Source organism: Cephus cinctus, unplaced genomic scaffold, assembly GCF_000341935.2.
Source record: "Cephus cinctus unplaced genomic scaffold, Ccin1 Ccin1_scaffold1524, whole genome shotgun sequence".
In the NCBI taxonomy this organism is placed as follows: Eukaryota; Metazoa; Arthropoda; class Insecta; order Hymenoptera; family Cephidae; genus Cephus; species Cephus cinctus.
The window spans coordinates 29,394-44,464 of NW_014333857.1; the positions used below are offsets into that span (position 1 = coordinate 29,394).

The 15,071-nt window shown below is 39.7% G+C and overlaps 1 protein-coding gene across 10 annotated transcripts in view; it reads left to right on the top strand.

Annotated features, from left to right (window-relative positions):
* Positions 1-15,071, top strand: part of LOC107273227 — an 89,923-nt gene that overhangs the window by 4,825 nt on the left and 70,027 nt on the right. For 9 of the 10 annotated variants that reach the window (XM_025090531.1, XM_025090533.1, XM_025090530.1 and 6 more), the window contains exons 2-9: positions 5,631-5,696; positions 6,398-6,629; positions 6,699-7,139; positions 7,230-9,761; positions 9,849-10,462; positions 10,545-10,767; positions 11,360-11,462; positions 11,551-11,587. In XM_025090531.1, the coding sequence (XP_024946299.1) occupies positions 5,631-5,696; positions 6,398-6,629; positions 6,699-7,139; positions 7,230-9,761; positions 9,849-10,462; positions 10,545-10,767; positions 11,360-11,462; positions 11,551-11,587 (4,248 nt within the window). Of the gene's footprint in view, positions 1-5,630; positions 5,697-6,397; positions 6,637-6,698; positions 7,140-7,229; positions 9,762-9,848; positions 10,463-10,544; positions 10,768-11,359; positions 11,463-11,550; positions 11,588-15,071 lie in introns of those variants that run through there. The other variant, XM_025090537.1, reaches the window with a different exon arrangement.

Genomic DNA, 15,071 nt, shown 5'->3' on the forward strand with positions numbered 1-15,071 from the left:
TACACGTACATTAGAATAGATACCCAACTTGAATGTACAGGAATTGAAAATATTGTGTACTGTTAGTTTAAGAAATTGGGTATTATGTATATATATATATATATATATATATACACGTACATTAGAATAGATACCCAACTATCTTGTTCCTGATGGAAATTTTGTCTCTGGGGTTTGCTCTCGTCCCTTGGATCAATGTCTTTCATATTTTATTGAACTCTGGACACTTTGATCGACTGAAATTTCGCGTGGTCCGGTTTACTCTTCGTGTTCTATTAATTCGCTTTCTCGTTTTCGTATATCTTCGTTTACGTTCGAAACTACCCGGTAGGTGGTCCGCGTCGATCGTGAAGCTTTCTGTCTGCTTACACGGCAGACGTGAGATTTATTTTACTTAATCCGAAATCAAGGTTGCGTGTTTGATCCATGTCGAAAGGCGATTTCCTTGGCGCATAAAAATAAAATAATTTCAAATAAGAATGACATTTTGAAAATCCCGCTCTTTCGACAATACCAAAAATGTATTAGTTTTGTATATTTTATTTTTTTTGTTCATCAAAAATCCCCTAGTCATTTCCAAAACGATGTCGTTTATTGCAATAGAGGTGAAGCACTACTGATTTAATGTAAAATAAAAAATTTGTGATTTTCAAAATTCATTATTAAGATCTTAGAATAGCAAGAACGTTATTGATTTAACAAATCATTTATCAAGATTATTTGGATTACATGTTTTGGTTGATTTTCCAATTAAAATTTCAATTAGATCCTGGTTAGGTTAGTCAGATTACGAAAATCTATTATCGAAGATACAATTGAACTCGATGGACAATATGAATTTTCAAAAAAATACTCAAAAATATTCACATCTCTAGTATACTACCTTATAACGCAATTCCGTCAGTGATGCCAACTCTCCTTGCAAAAGCATTGAAAAATTCCCAAGTGGTCGCGATTCCATATCGTCAAATACACTGGTGACCTTACTTATCATTCTTGTACGTACGTTTCTATCTACACGTATCCACAAGGTCTACATTGCTTCCTATATGTTCCTATTGCAAATACGTGGAACAAGCTTGGCAGATGGCCAACCTGCTGAACGTAAAATAACTCTGGCTGTTTGTAATAGGTTGGTAGATACGATAGTGGCAACGGCATAATTTCCTTTATGCCGAAAGAAAAAACAATAGACCCGGGTAAAACGTTCTCAAAGATCAATATGATAAATAAATATAATCCAAAATCCATCGACTTTCACAAAAATCAAAATTATTAATAATAGATAAAAATTGTGTATTCTTACCAAAGAATCGATGCGAATCAAGTCACTCAGTTCACTTCTACCTCTTTTTTGAAAAGTAATAATAAATAATGCTTTCAATATGACGAGTAAGTCTCTTTAGTAACTGTTCCATACGGTGGTCAAGAAGTAACTGAAGGCTTCTGAGTCTATGACCTAACCTAACCTATGACGACGCCTCGAACGTAGCTGTTTGTTGACATTATCCTGTGACAGGATTCGCCTGAAGTTATCATAATTTGCGCCAGTCATTTTTTTTCGTCACCCTATATAAATAAACTTCAATATAAATTTATGACTGTGATTTGAAAGGATTCAAGAATTTTACCTATATATATACTAGTAGATTCTCAAGAACTACATACGTATATATAAATATACAGTTGCCGTAAGACCCTGTAGAATCTCAACCCTGAGAGTCTATGGAGTTAATAAAAGGCGAAGCTACGGTTCGTTACCTTTAATGAAACAGCCGCGCCATGGGAGACGGCGGGAGACTCAAGTTTAAGAAGGTCGAGAAAGCAAGAGGAGTCGTAAAGGGAATACCCAACTTTGTTTCCACATTGAAAGATTCCTTGAGATCGGCTCTGGATGGCTAAAAACAAAGGAATGCATAAATAAAGAGTGGATACGGTATAAAAATATACATATACAAAATTATATACCTTATTACTGGTAACTATTCCGGCCATTTTATATTCAGAAGGAAATATCATTTATCGAAATAAATCAATACTGCCAACATCATAGCCATGTTCAACCAACCGATTAGAATTTCCCCATTTCCTTTGTTCTCAAGCTCAATATTTTACGCTCGTTCCACCTTATTCTTTCCTCCGCCATTTTTTTTTTCGAAACTTTCCTTCTTTTTAGTATCTGCTCGTAAAAAGCACTCTGTCACGTCAGGTGTGCTACTTTTGGATCATGATCCCTATAAATTCCTTATCGTTATCCTAGGATACCATAACCTAACCCGGTAATGGTTAATTCCAAAAATCCTTATTTGACCGAATTTTAAAAAAATTTCCAATTCCCATTACTTACAAATTCTGCTTTTCCGTCTCTCCAAACCTTACTTTCTATCGCTTTCGATAAATATAAAAATCGACCCCTCATAAGTTAAAGCTGGTCAGTAGCCACAAAATTTTTTTTTTTTGTAAATTCAACATTTCGTTCAATGGGAACCCCTTGAATTATTACTGGGACCCCTCAAAAAATATTATTTTAGATGAAATCAGCCTCTTTGGTCCAGATCGTAACAGCCGTAGCCATCAGCTAAGTCAGTTGGACCATTTTATGAACGTAATAACAAATTGATTAAATCGAAAAATTTGTATAGCAAGCGACGAGGTTTGAAACCAGCTAATAACAATGACACTTGTATCACGCAATATCATATAACGGGTGGTCGAAGTAAATTTTATTCCATATATAAATTAAAAAATTATTTTCTCTCATCCTAAGTCGACGATTGATACTAACGATCGTGCGAGTTCACTAAGTTTCATGATGGCTGACAGTCACCATAGCGATATAAATTATAATAATGCAGCATGTCGACGGAGGTTAAATCGAGTTGACACTCCTCAATTAATCACCCCTCGTAATATCAGTGCACGTCACACGCTCACATCCTTATCAGTCCATAACAACAGTGCTGGATATAACTGACTCCTTAATTTGCTTCAATACGCCAAAAGTTTTTGATTTATCAAATTTTTCTTTTTTCACTAATAAATTTATTAGTCAAATTTCTTACCTATACCAGTGTTGCCTTTGGCAGAAATATCAAATTAATTATTTTACTCGTATACGTTATTGTTATCGTAAAGGATATATATATATTTCGCAGAGTATACCAAACTGAAATAAATACGTATAAATTGCAGGTTGTCAGATTATAACGTGCGTCTTTAAGGGAGCTACTATGAACGATCGAAGAAATTGATGAGTGATCGTTTGTTGATCGATTTGCTGAGTTGGTGAAAATAAAAGTTCGCCTTGAGTGGGTTTGGCGGTACGAGGGGACGAAGGAAAAAAATGTACTGGCGGAGAAGGAACAGCCATAGGAAGTTGGCAGGACTGGGCCAATCTATCCACAGCAGTAAACAGCCATTTTTATGGGCTATAAAGCAATATCGAAAGATTTGCAGGTTGAGTTAGTTTCAATATAGAAGGCATGGGCTCTCTTGGGGCAGATGGCGTCCCGACGCGTTGAGAGGTTACGCCAGGCAGCCATACCAGTCGAGTTGACAGATTGGCTGGCGGTCGTAGGACTTGGATAAATCTTGAAATCGAGTAGCTTTACGTTTTTCAATTTTTTTTATGTTTGTATGTTATCGTTTTTTTTTTTTTTCATTTTTATACCTCCGTCACTTCCGCTACTTTTCCCGAAGTCCATTTGGCTTCCTGATCCCTGGGGTGCTGGTATCAAACTTTTTTCAGAAAATCGGGTAGGTTAGGGAGGATTTAATAAAATAGATATTTCTATAAGTGACTTTCGGTTTGATATGGCAGCTTCTGTATCGAGCGTGTTTAACGGTTTTTATTTTGAAAATTTTACTTTGGTCTATTTCGAAAATGACTGTTGGTTGTCAAGATTTTTTTTGATACTGAAATACTGTTTGTTGCTTTTGATAGTATTTTCATTTTGCTTTTCGCAATCTGTGACGTAAGCACGAGCACGTGCCTCGTGATGATGCCAAAATAGTTTAGGTGTATTCGAGTCCTGGTCAATGTACTACAACACAGTCCTTAGAATCGAATTTTCTATTAATGACCATAGTCAATAGTATATACATAACACTAGTGAGATTTTGAATTGGACGAGCACATTAGTCGAATAATAGAAATATGTCTGTTTTCAAATTTCAGGAAATATATAGACAAAATTGCTGGGATATGCTTGAACTTATCATTTCCGGTACATTATTTCGCTCCTGTCCCTCAAAATTGCCACTTTGGTGGTCTTCACGCGGGGCGGTAACCCTAATTCTATTATCCATGAGCGTAAAAAATGATCCTTTAGGGGATCATTTAAGGGAGTTGATCCGTCAGAAATAAAGAACAAAAAAATAATAAAAAGAAAATAGCTACTTTCACGGCTTGTCTGCAGCGAAACTCGTAAATCAAGAGAGGGTTCGTTCCGTGACGTCAGATGGTTGACGTCATAAATACAGATGTACTTTATTCCAGTGGATATAGGAATAGTAACACGTGTTTTCCGTAAAGTACCGAAGAAGTACATCGAAATATGAATAAGAATACTGGGTGTTCGAGAAACAACTATATATGGATCTTTGTTGGAATCTTTGTTATCAGATATTTCGTGATTTTGATTTTCAAAGTGAAAACTGCTTAAATACATATTATTTTATTTTTTTATAAGGAATCTAACTGCCCTATTCAAATGCGGTCTTACAAGGACATGCTGTATACCTGATAGTGACTTCAGTCATTTTAATAATTCGTGACAGTCTCGTTGTGATCACTGGCATTCGATGATCTCGTGTCATTTTCTAACGGATGTTGAAAAGCTTCTTTTTATCGATGCCACCCGGTATAGCATGTACCAGAGAAACAGAAAGGTTATTACTCTCGGGCAGGTCGACTATTTTCGTCCAACGGCAACTTGCCAAACTTTATGTTAATTAAACGGATTATCATTTTATTGTCGTTTCTTTGTTTTTCACATAGCGACGCCATTCGTCGCGACGCTATATGTCACTGGCTTGCGTCATGTTGGCTAAAGAACAATAGAAATTTCTTTTGTAATTTAACGTAACTGTTAAAAGTCTTTCAAAAATATAAAAACACGACACTTCCACATAGTTAATTGCATTTGAATGGATAAGCTGCATGCATAAATGTAATATTGAATTCTTTCGATCAAATAAAACGAAAATTTCTCAATCGTTCAAAAATATTCAATACATAATCAAATTCTTTTTTTTTAATTTACATTATATTGTGGTCAGGCTTCTTAATATATGTTTCAATATCAATTTTCGAATTCTTTGTAATTTTTTGTATACCCTAACAGGACATTTGGAAATTGAAGATGCGCTCTCACTGTTTTACAACTCTCAATGCATATCCAGTGCAATGCATTTCTTGATTCATGTTTTATTCTCAGCATGCTTGTACCATGAGAACCTACCTTTATGTTCTACTTGAGCGACAATGACATTTTCATTCAGGACATTTCAGACTCTGCTGGCTACAATAGCGAGCTAGGTGTGCGATAAGATTTTAGAATTTTTCTTTTTCATCATGACTGTACTGGCGGTTGTACATTTTTAATCGTGACCTTTGAACCGTGTTTCAGGTGCCATGGAGCAAACGCGAACGTGAGAATTCATATAGCTCGACAAAATCCGATTCATCCACACAGGTTCGTTTTGATAATTTTATGACAATTTTGAAAAGTGAAATAATGAAAAAAAAAATTTTGTCCTAAAACAACATTGCTTATCGCTACTTACTCGGATCATTTATTATCATTGACTTGATTCACGTAGCAGTAAATGATTTCTCTAACGATCTTCGCCACTTGGCATGTTATCACACGTGCCGAGTCGTCGCCAAAGGACAAGAATTCACTAGTGACTCTGTCGACAGAAATTCGAGACCCGGAAGCAAAGGGTTGTGAAGTGCAATAAAAACTTGGTCATTCTCCAAAATTTCATTAAGTTTCATTAACCAACGAACAAAATTTTCATCACGAACATTTAACTTTTTGCAGTGTATATTTCTAATTTTAAATACAAAAATCCCCAAAAAAGTGAAATCACATCAAAGAATTGATTTTCATTATATTTCATTCAAGTATCATAACTTTCGAAAAACGAATGACGAAATCGTGGAGAAAAAAATTATTATTGATGCATCATATTATCTAAATTCAAAAATACGTGTAAAAGAAGATAGAGCCAAGAAGATATATTCAGCGAAGACGTATGGTCCAGAAGTTCGTAACTTTGAGAATGGGACAAGATCTTCTTCAATAATGTCCTAAATTATATTCGAAATAACGTAGAATATATATGTACATATAAGTATAGTAATACGATTGGGCGCGTTTTGAATTCGCAGAATGACACGAGCTACAGACCCAGGACTGTAGTTGGCGTAAGTACGTCAAATTTTAGTCGCAACACCGGAAGCGGAAGTGGCGTACCAAGTTACAGAAGTTACTCCAGCGTTGGCTCGAGCGCTAATCGAGTCGCTGCGAAGGATAGAAACGTCGCCACTTATGGATCCGCCTATAACAAAGGAGACAGGAGCAAGTTGGATGAAAAATCTTCGACCACTTACAAGTATTCCAGTGAGTAGTAGGTACATTAAAATTGATAGTTATAATTAATTAACATGCATAAAACTGTACTTACCGTAGGTGCCAAAGAACCAGAGAAAAGTAGACTGCATACCGGAAGGACGTCATCGGAAGATCTGAGATCGAAGAGTCCTTTGTCCGGATGTAGGTCGTCGCTTTTGGAAAAATATTCTTATCGGGATACCGGTAAATCAAACGAGAGATCATCCTCCCTTCTTGATAAGTACAGTCGGGATTCTTCGCGCGAGAAAAGCCGCGAACCGGAAGTCATCTCACGATATGGTTCGAGTACTTACCCTGGTTCCGGTCTTAGTAGAAGTTACGGAAGTGACGTACGTAATGAAAAAAAAGAGAGGAGCGAACATCCTCCTGTCTCTTATAGAGGATTACGCCCGACTTCGGGGCGAAGTTCTCGTGAGCCTAGCCCGGAAGTCTCCAGTGGGAAGACCGGTTCTTCTAGAATGTATTCCAGGACGCCATCTTACAGTCGAGCAGGAACCTGTGAGTATTAATTGTTATCAATTTGGTATGAGCTGTATTTTCAAATATAAATTAGTATCATTATAGAATTTTTACAAATTTTTTTTTCAGCTGCACCGGAAACCATCTCAACTCCAGTTTCTTCAAGATACGGAAGCGCCGCTTCTAGATACAGCACAGTATCTGCTAGAAGTAGTACCGATCGTACACCTACTGCTATAAGTTATTCGGGTTCGGATAGATTTCGATCGTCAACAAATAAACCAGTTATCATCACTTCGTGCGCTGACGAAGATGCACGAAGTTCCACGAAGTCTGAAAAGGACACTCGTAACGAGTCCATGCGAAAAAGTGAAGAAGCGGAGTCAAAGGTTGAGACAATTTCTGATAACGAGGACGAGGATTATGAGGAAGTTGATGATAAAGTTGAAGAACTTGTGACGGTGACAGTTGTAACGCGCGGAACCTCACCGACGCCACCGGCGTCCTCGACCTACGTCAGGACGCGTCGCGCCGACTCTGCCAGGGTCTTACAGAAAGAGGTCACCAGGTCACGAAATAAACCGGAAACAAAAGACGAGGAAATTCAATCGGACCGAATGGACGATACAGCAAGATACTCAAGATACGGAAGTGGCGCTAGGGTCGCTGCTAGTCCTTGGACGTCGTATTTAGACAAATACACACCAGGCGGCGCTGCGTACTGTTCTCGAACTTACAATTCGAGTAACAATACTTCGTCGACATCCAGCCGAGTTGGTTTTGGATACTCTCGTTCTAACGAAAGTCCCACTTTATCGAGAGTCGAATCAACTTCGAAAATGTCTCCTGGTTCGAGTCAGGAAGTTGTTGCAACTTCAAAAATCCAAAATGATCAAAGTGGCAAAGTACAAAGTAACGACCAATATCCGTGCAGTGTCACGAAGACTGATGTAACCACGGAGCTCAATTCTAGTCCTAATTGTGATAGCCGTGAAGTGTCACCCGGTGCACAACAAAACTTCATGCCAAAAACAAACGGGAAGAGTCATTTGCCTGGTAGACATGAAGCGGATGACAATAGTCAAAGAAGAGGCTCGATACCAAGACTTGGTAGGGCTTCGCCAAAGAGCGAAGTGAAGTTGTCAAGGTCATCCTCCAAAGGTGAGTTCTCTGGGAGACTTCCGGAAACATGTCAAAGAAGAGGCTCTACCCCAAAGTCCGATAGTTCAAGTTCGACCCGAGTCGACGAGGTACCGGAAGTCTGTCAAAGACGCGATGCTTCGCAAAAGCGGGAAAGTTCAATACCTAGGAAAGATTCTCTACAAAGGTCTGACAGTAATTCGTCGCAGGGCGCTAAATCGATATCGCGAAATAATTCAGGTAAGAATATAACACGTCAGATTTCGCGCACGGATTCGTCAGACGGTTCTGTTGCCGTGCCAAGTAACAGATCCAAATCGTCGTCGGCTAGTTCGATGACGAATCCAAGTACGAAAATAAAGAGCGCCCCGACGCCAACGTCACCTGGAAAGTGTTGTGCCACTTCGGGGACTTCAGTAAACATGAGGCAAGGAACGTCGCCAGACGGTGGTGCGCGTGGAAAACCGCCGGTGCCGAAGAGCGACAGTGGCGCCATGTTGAAAAGCGGTAATATGGGAAAGTACGTGAACAAGGACTTTCGTAAATCTGCGCTCAACATGGACAATGGTGACGGTACAAGAACGAAGTTAGACCGGAAGCATGGAAAGAGTCAGAGAAGTGTCTCTGTTAGTTCACAAGATTCACAATCGGAAGCGAATTCAGAACCATTAATGCAGGTAGCGTCATCCGGATCATCAGGTTCCATAAAATCGAATCATTCAATCTCCAAATTGAAGGTGCCATCTGGTATTTCAAAAACGCTCTCGAACAAAATGGACTCACCACCTCGTAGAAAGAGTCCATCGGTTTTGAGGTTGGATCCGAAGAAGTCTAGGAGCGTTTCCGGTTCACCGTCTAGAAAGAAAAAATTATCTAGGACACCTAGTTCTTCGTCGGATAGCAGCGAGTCTAGTTCCAGTAGTTCCACTAGTAGCGATGACGACGAAGAACCTCAGAGACCAGGGTCCAGGCGACATAGAAGACATACTTCAAATTCTCCACTTCAGGATAAACGAGGGAAGAGCAGCGCTGGATCTTCCAGGACCAGTGTCCTGGCGTCATCTACAGATGAATTATCATTGAATATTGACAAGCCACCCAGACCACCTTCCAGCCCAAGATCACGTAGCGACCGTTCAGGAAAAACTGAGGAAGCCAAATCATTCCTGATGAGAGCATTGGCACCGGTGACCAACCTGTTCAAAACAAAGCAGCAGGAGTCTACAGAGTCAAGATCAGGATGGCCTGAGTCAACTGACGAGACATCCGAACCTCCAAAGAAATCAGGTCAATCATTGTCCAAGTCAATTACCCAAAGTCTGTCGAAGAGTCTGAGTTTCACCAACTCGGACAAGAGTGAGAAGCGGAAGAGCAATAAGATAAAGCATCAGTCTTCCGGTGAGAAAGCCTGGTGGATGGATTCGAATCCTGAAAACGTTCCTGAAGGTATCATCAAGGGTAGCATATCGAATGATGACATCACCCAGGATACAACCATCAGTACAGTGCTGCCTGATGACGGTAAGATTTCTTTTAATGACAAACTCGAGTCCTAATTCAATTTGTATTTCTCGATAATTATTTTAATCTATTTTTTTTGTCTTTTAGGTAAATTCAAGTTCAAGGTATGGCGGCAGGAGTCTGGCGAAAGAGCCTGGTGGTTGGACGCCAATGAGAACATTCCCGAAGAGCCCAGAAAAGAGTCGAATTCGAGTTCGTCGTCATCGAAAAAAAATTCGAATCGAAGTAGTACCAAATCTGAGAAAAAAAATAGACTGAAACATCAACAATCGGGCGAAAGAGCCTGGTGGATGAGTGATGATCCCGAAAGCGTTCCAGAGGGTGTCGAAGTACTATCCCCACCAGCAACAGCAATAACAACAGCGATACCAACAGAAAATAATGAACCTGTCAAATTTGACGAAGTCGAAACAGAATATTCGAGAGCAACCCTCCACAAGATTCGTCATATCGATTCCGGCGAAAAACCATGGTGGATGGACAGTAGCTCCAACGTGCCAGAAGGGGTCGAAAAAATATCCACGGAATTGTCAAAAAGCAATTCAGATTCCTCGGAATCGCTCGAGAGACTCGAGATCGGCTCACCCGTTCTTCAATCTGGGGAATTTCGAATGAAACGAAGTCTATCGCGATTTCCGATCGAATTTCCCCCACCGCCGCCCCCGGAAGAACCACTTGGAGATCGTGCCAGTCCCGAAGGGGTAAGAATCCCATTTCCGTTTTGCTCTCTACTGTACATACTAATCCGACGTAACCTCAGTATACATTGACTATTCTCTTCAGGTTGAAAATCCTCCGGACCCCCCTGACAATTACGGCCGAGATTCACCCTACGACAACATACAGCCAAATCAAACAATCAGAAGGTCACCCCCTAGAAGGCGACCCTCAACCTTACCACTGTTTATCGGCAATCATACAAATATCGACGATCTTCTTGGTGACAGTTTAGGCCCAGCCCACAGTCCTGTCAAGTCGCTTGTCCGTAAGCAGGAAATTCTTGAGGGTAAGTCAAAATTATTTTTTTTTTAATTCATCCCCCTACGCGATAATATTCCTTGTGGGTCGTTATAGATTATTTTTTCTTAAGGGGATGATTCTTTCGGAAATTAAGGACCATTTACAGTATCGATATTGTGTCATACACAATCCACCCTTATTATGGGGTAGTATATATGATGCCAGTTCTTCCATCAAATTCAATGGATTTTTTCCCTTTCCTTATGAGATTAGGGAAGGTTTCAATGCCTTTCTCGGAATCTCTATAGGCACAAGGGTGAGGAAATGTTATTGTGAGCGTATCTCAGAGGGCGCGAAGGTATTTCGTAAAATGGACGATAACAAAGGACGAGTTTTGGATACAGAATATATATATATATGCCAACTGCGAATAATCCAACGTGACTTCCATCAGAAATGTCGGTCAGCCATTTTGCCAAATATATTTCCGTTCACAGAGCAGTCCATTATGTTACTGCGTACAACAAATATTTCTGTCAACTTTTCAAAATCCCTCGAGCATATCCATAAAAATGCTAACGATCATCCCCAATTATGATTCAACCAAAAAGAAAGTCTGTTTTGATTTTTTCCCCCAGAATCATCCTCGGACGAAAGTTCCGAGTGCGAGGAAATAGACGCCACCCAGGTTATCATTCACGACAGCACCCCTAAGACGCCAATAATTCAACGTAGAAACAGGTACGTCATTATCACGTAAATTTTGTTTTATCAGCCAAGTGAAAAATAAAAAACCAAAAAACCAACCCTCGAATTTTGTTTTTTTCAGGAACCACGAGAGATCGCAACCGGATGGCTACATTCCGGTGAGTCAATAAAAAAATTACAATAATTTATTTACAATATTCAATACCAAAACAAAATGACGACACTGCCGTTTTTTCTTCCCTTCGTTACGTAGATCATGACCGTAGTCAGTCTACTTGATTAAAAAAAAACTACCCTCTATGTTGAAAAACGTGTTGGCAAGTCCCCCAATCTTTTTTTTGGTCCCCTTTACACCATTCGTGATTCGAGTGCTTTCGGACGAGCACGCTCGACTCTTGATTCCGGCATGCATGAGTCTACCGGATTGTATATGGAAACGTGAGAACAAAAGATGTTCAGGGATTGGGGTACGAGGGGGAGAAGCTCGATGAAAGGATATAGAGATTCGTACTGAAACGCAACTCTGGTACTATCGGTAGAGCATAGATGGCAGTGCTGACGGCGAAACAAGGACAAGGGGATAAAGGACAGAATTGAAGAGTCGGAAGAGCAGAAAGGAAATGGGGTATTATTGTTTTATACAGGGGACGGTGCGAAACAGCCCTGTGGTCCTTTTACTGTCATTCATTTTCTTTTCTATTCCCTTCTTCCGCACGCGTCATTGAGTCAGACACAAAGGAACCCTCTGGGCCGTCCCTTGGACCCCTTCGTGACTTTTTACTCTGGATCATAATAACAGTATGAAAATAACAAATTCGAAGTGAAGGGACAGAGAGGGTATGATGCTCTTGAAGAATTTGCGAATTCGTTAAAAGTCCGCGAGGGTGAATTTTATTATTTTTTGGTTGTTTTGTCAATCTTACGAAAATCTACACCCACTTCTTACAAGGGTACGAAAAGTTTGACGACACCCGGTAGACATTTTTTCAGTCAGCTCCGTTTCATCCCCTCTCATCACGTGTCGCACCCCTCTCCCGTCCACTCTGGAGACTCTATACGCGATTTCATCCCCCTTTTATTCCATTTTTATCGTGGAGGACAAATCGTGACGCGAGGACGCAATATACTCACGTGTACACGTACTCGTGGAATGATATGGTCATGTGTGTCGTGCCTATTCACCCCGCTGATGAAGTACCTACGTGCGGAAGCAGCTGATTATTTTTTCACCGCGCAATTACATCAGCTTGCTGGAGGTGGGGGATTTTTAAAAATATTAAATAACAGTCCCCTGGAGAATGAGGAATTTTTTTTGGCTCTAAAAATAACAGCGATATGGAAATATCGTAACGTTTTTCGGGAGGGGGGTTTGGGTGTAAAAAATGAAAATTTTGGAATTGCCAATAGGTTGAATTGGATCAATCGTTTGACAGGTATTTGCTTATAACGACTTGTAGATGAATTCAAAATTTTTTTTTTAGAAATATGAAATTTCTCAGGGCCAATTGGAAATGGAGCGTGTCGTGGAATGCGGAATTGTTTTATTTATTAAATTTCTTCACTTTGCGAATAATATTCGACGATACTGGTATATACCGTAAACCACTTATCGGATGGTCATTTAAATAATTATACTGTCAGGAATAATGACGATCGAGGTAAAAAGATCGAAAAATATATTCAGAAAATTTCCACCATCGAGGAAAACAATGTGAAATAACATTTGAATTTCCGTTCGATTTCAATAGCATACTTCACTGAAACTCCACTGAATTCCCTAATTTTACGTTCAAATACCAAAGTAAATTATATTTTTAGAAATTCCATCCAACTTGTTTGGCTACGTTAAAAATCAACAATTGAACAAGTGTCTCGTTAGCGATAAGTCCACCGACGATTATAGAAATCAAATGAACATAAAAATAGAATAGATCAAGAAATCCAAAAAATATCACAAATATTTATTTCTAATAATTCCCTATAACCAAGACGCATAGCTACGGAGTTGCCAGTAAAAAGTTTTCAAGAAAATCCCATCTAATCGTATCACCAAGCAAAGGCGTCGAATTGTAACGTGGACTGGTATTGTTGAAAGGGAGTCCATCCGCCAGGCGTCGCGTCGGTCGCTACAGCCGACAGGTGTCCGTGCGATTCAGTGTCGCGGCGGCCGCTCGCGAGGTTAGGCACGTTGCGGGCCGCTCGCAATATTTTTTTTTCTACGCGCTACAGTCGCCAGTCTCTCTCGCGCGTCTCAAGTAAACTAAACGAATCCTATAAAAGTCTGTGCAGTGTTGCTGTTAAATCGCGAGCGTCGGGACGCCCGGCGTCCCAGCCATACTAACGTTCCCGTGTTTACGTGAAGCGGTGAGTTTCCTCGCGCAGACTCCAAAAATCGAAGGCTAATACCGTCATCGGTCAAAAGCGGGTAAATACGTATATATACACTATATATATATACATGCACAGCCGTACAAAATATATACACAGGATACAATATATATAATAGATACGTAAATATATATATATATACAGTGTATATACGTAATTCTATAAATAAATATATATACTCAATCAACTCGCAATACAATTTTACAGTCACTTGCTTCGGTCCTAAATTTTTATTATTATTATTATTATTATCACTATGGTCATCATTATCATCATCCGGGTGCCGGTAGCGTCTTGGCAAGGTGTCTCTGACCGGAACTAACCATTGGGATGAACAAATACTCGTGCACCGTGTAGGCAACTATCAGGTACCTTCGTACCTACCTACCTTCCTACCTTCCTACCAGGAGCCATCTTTCTTGTCCGTTTCTTTTTACCTGCGGTGTGTCTCTCGCTGCCGTTGCTGCGTTCCGTTCGGTTTGGACGAGACTGCACGAAGCGGAGCCGAACGTGTAGCTATGGGAACGAGAGAACGTAGTTAAAATTGATAGTAGAGTCCCGAAGGATGAAGGTGGAATGAAATTTGAAAAAAAAATTTTTATACTTTCTTTTTCGTGGGGGGAGGGTAAGTGGGTATTATTTTTTTACCCCTCCACAGCTTGGGTATTTGGTTTATCTCACGAAATCTCGTTGAACGTTTTGCTTCGTGGAATTTGACGAACTTGTTTTCACTCATCTCATCCCACTTCTCTTCTGCGGAAGGTCGCAACTGCGCAAAAATAATGCGAATATTATGCGCGGTAGTTTTTTTTTTTTTTTTTTTACGAGGATGATGCCTCCCGGGTATAATTTATAAATGGTGTTTTTTTTTGAGGCCTTGCAGGGGTTTGGGGATTTTTTGAAAATTTTTCCGATGAATTTTGTAGGTTGTCTAGAAATTTTGGATCGGCATTTAGATTTTTTTTATTTATGGTCATTCGCTATGTTTTGGAATTTTTAATATTTCTACTTTGGGATTTGGGTTGGTTTTTTGTACTGTCTGTATAATTTATTATACGAAGCAAAGTCTCTTGGGACAAAAATTAATTCGTTATCATTGATAATGCTGATATCGCGTATTACCGATCCTATCGTAAAGATCGATCCAATACTAATAGGTTAGGATCCACGAAAGATCCACGTACCAATGGTGTATCCATCCCGCTAACCAGTCCTGGAAGTCAAGTGACTGTAGAAGGTCCCGCGAGAATATAA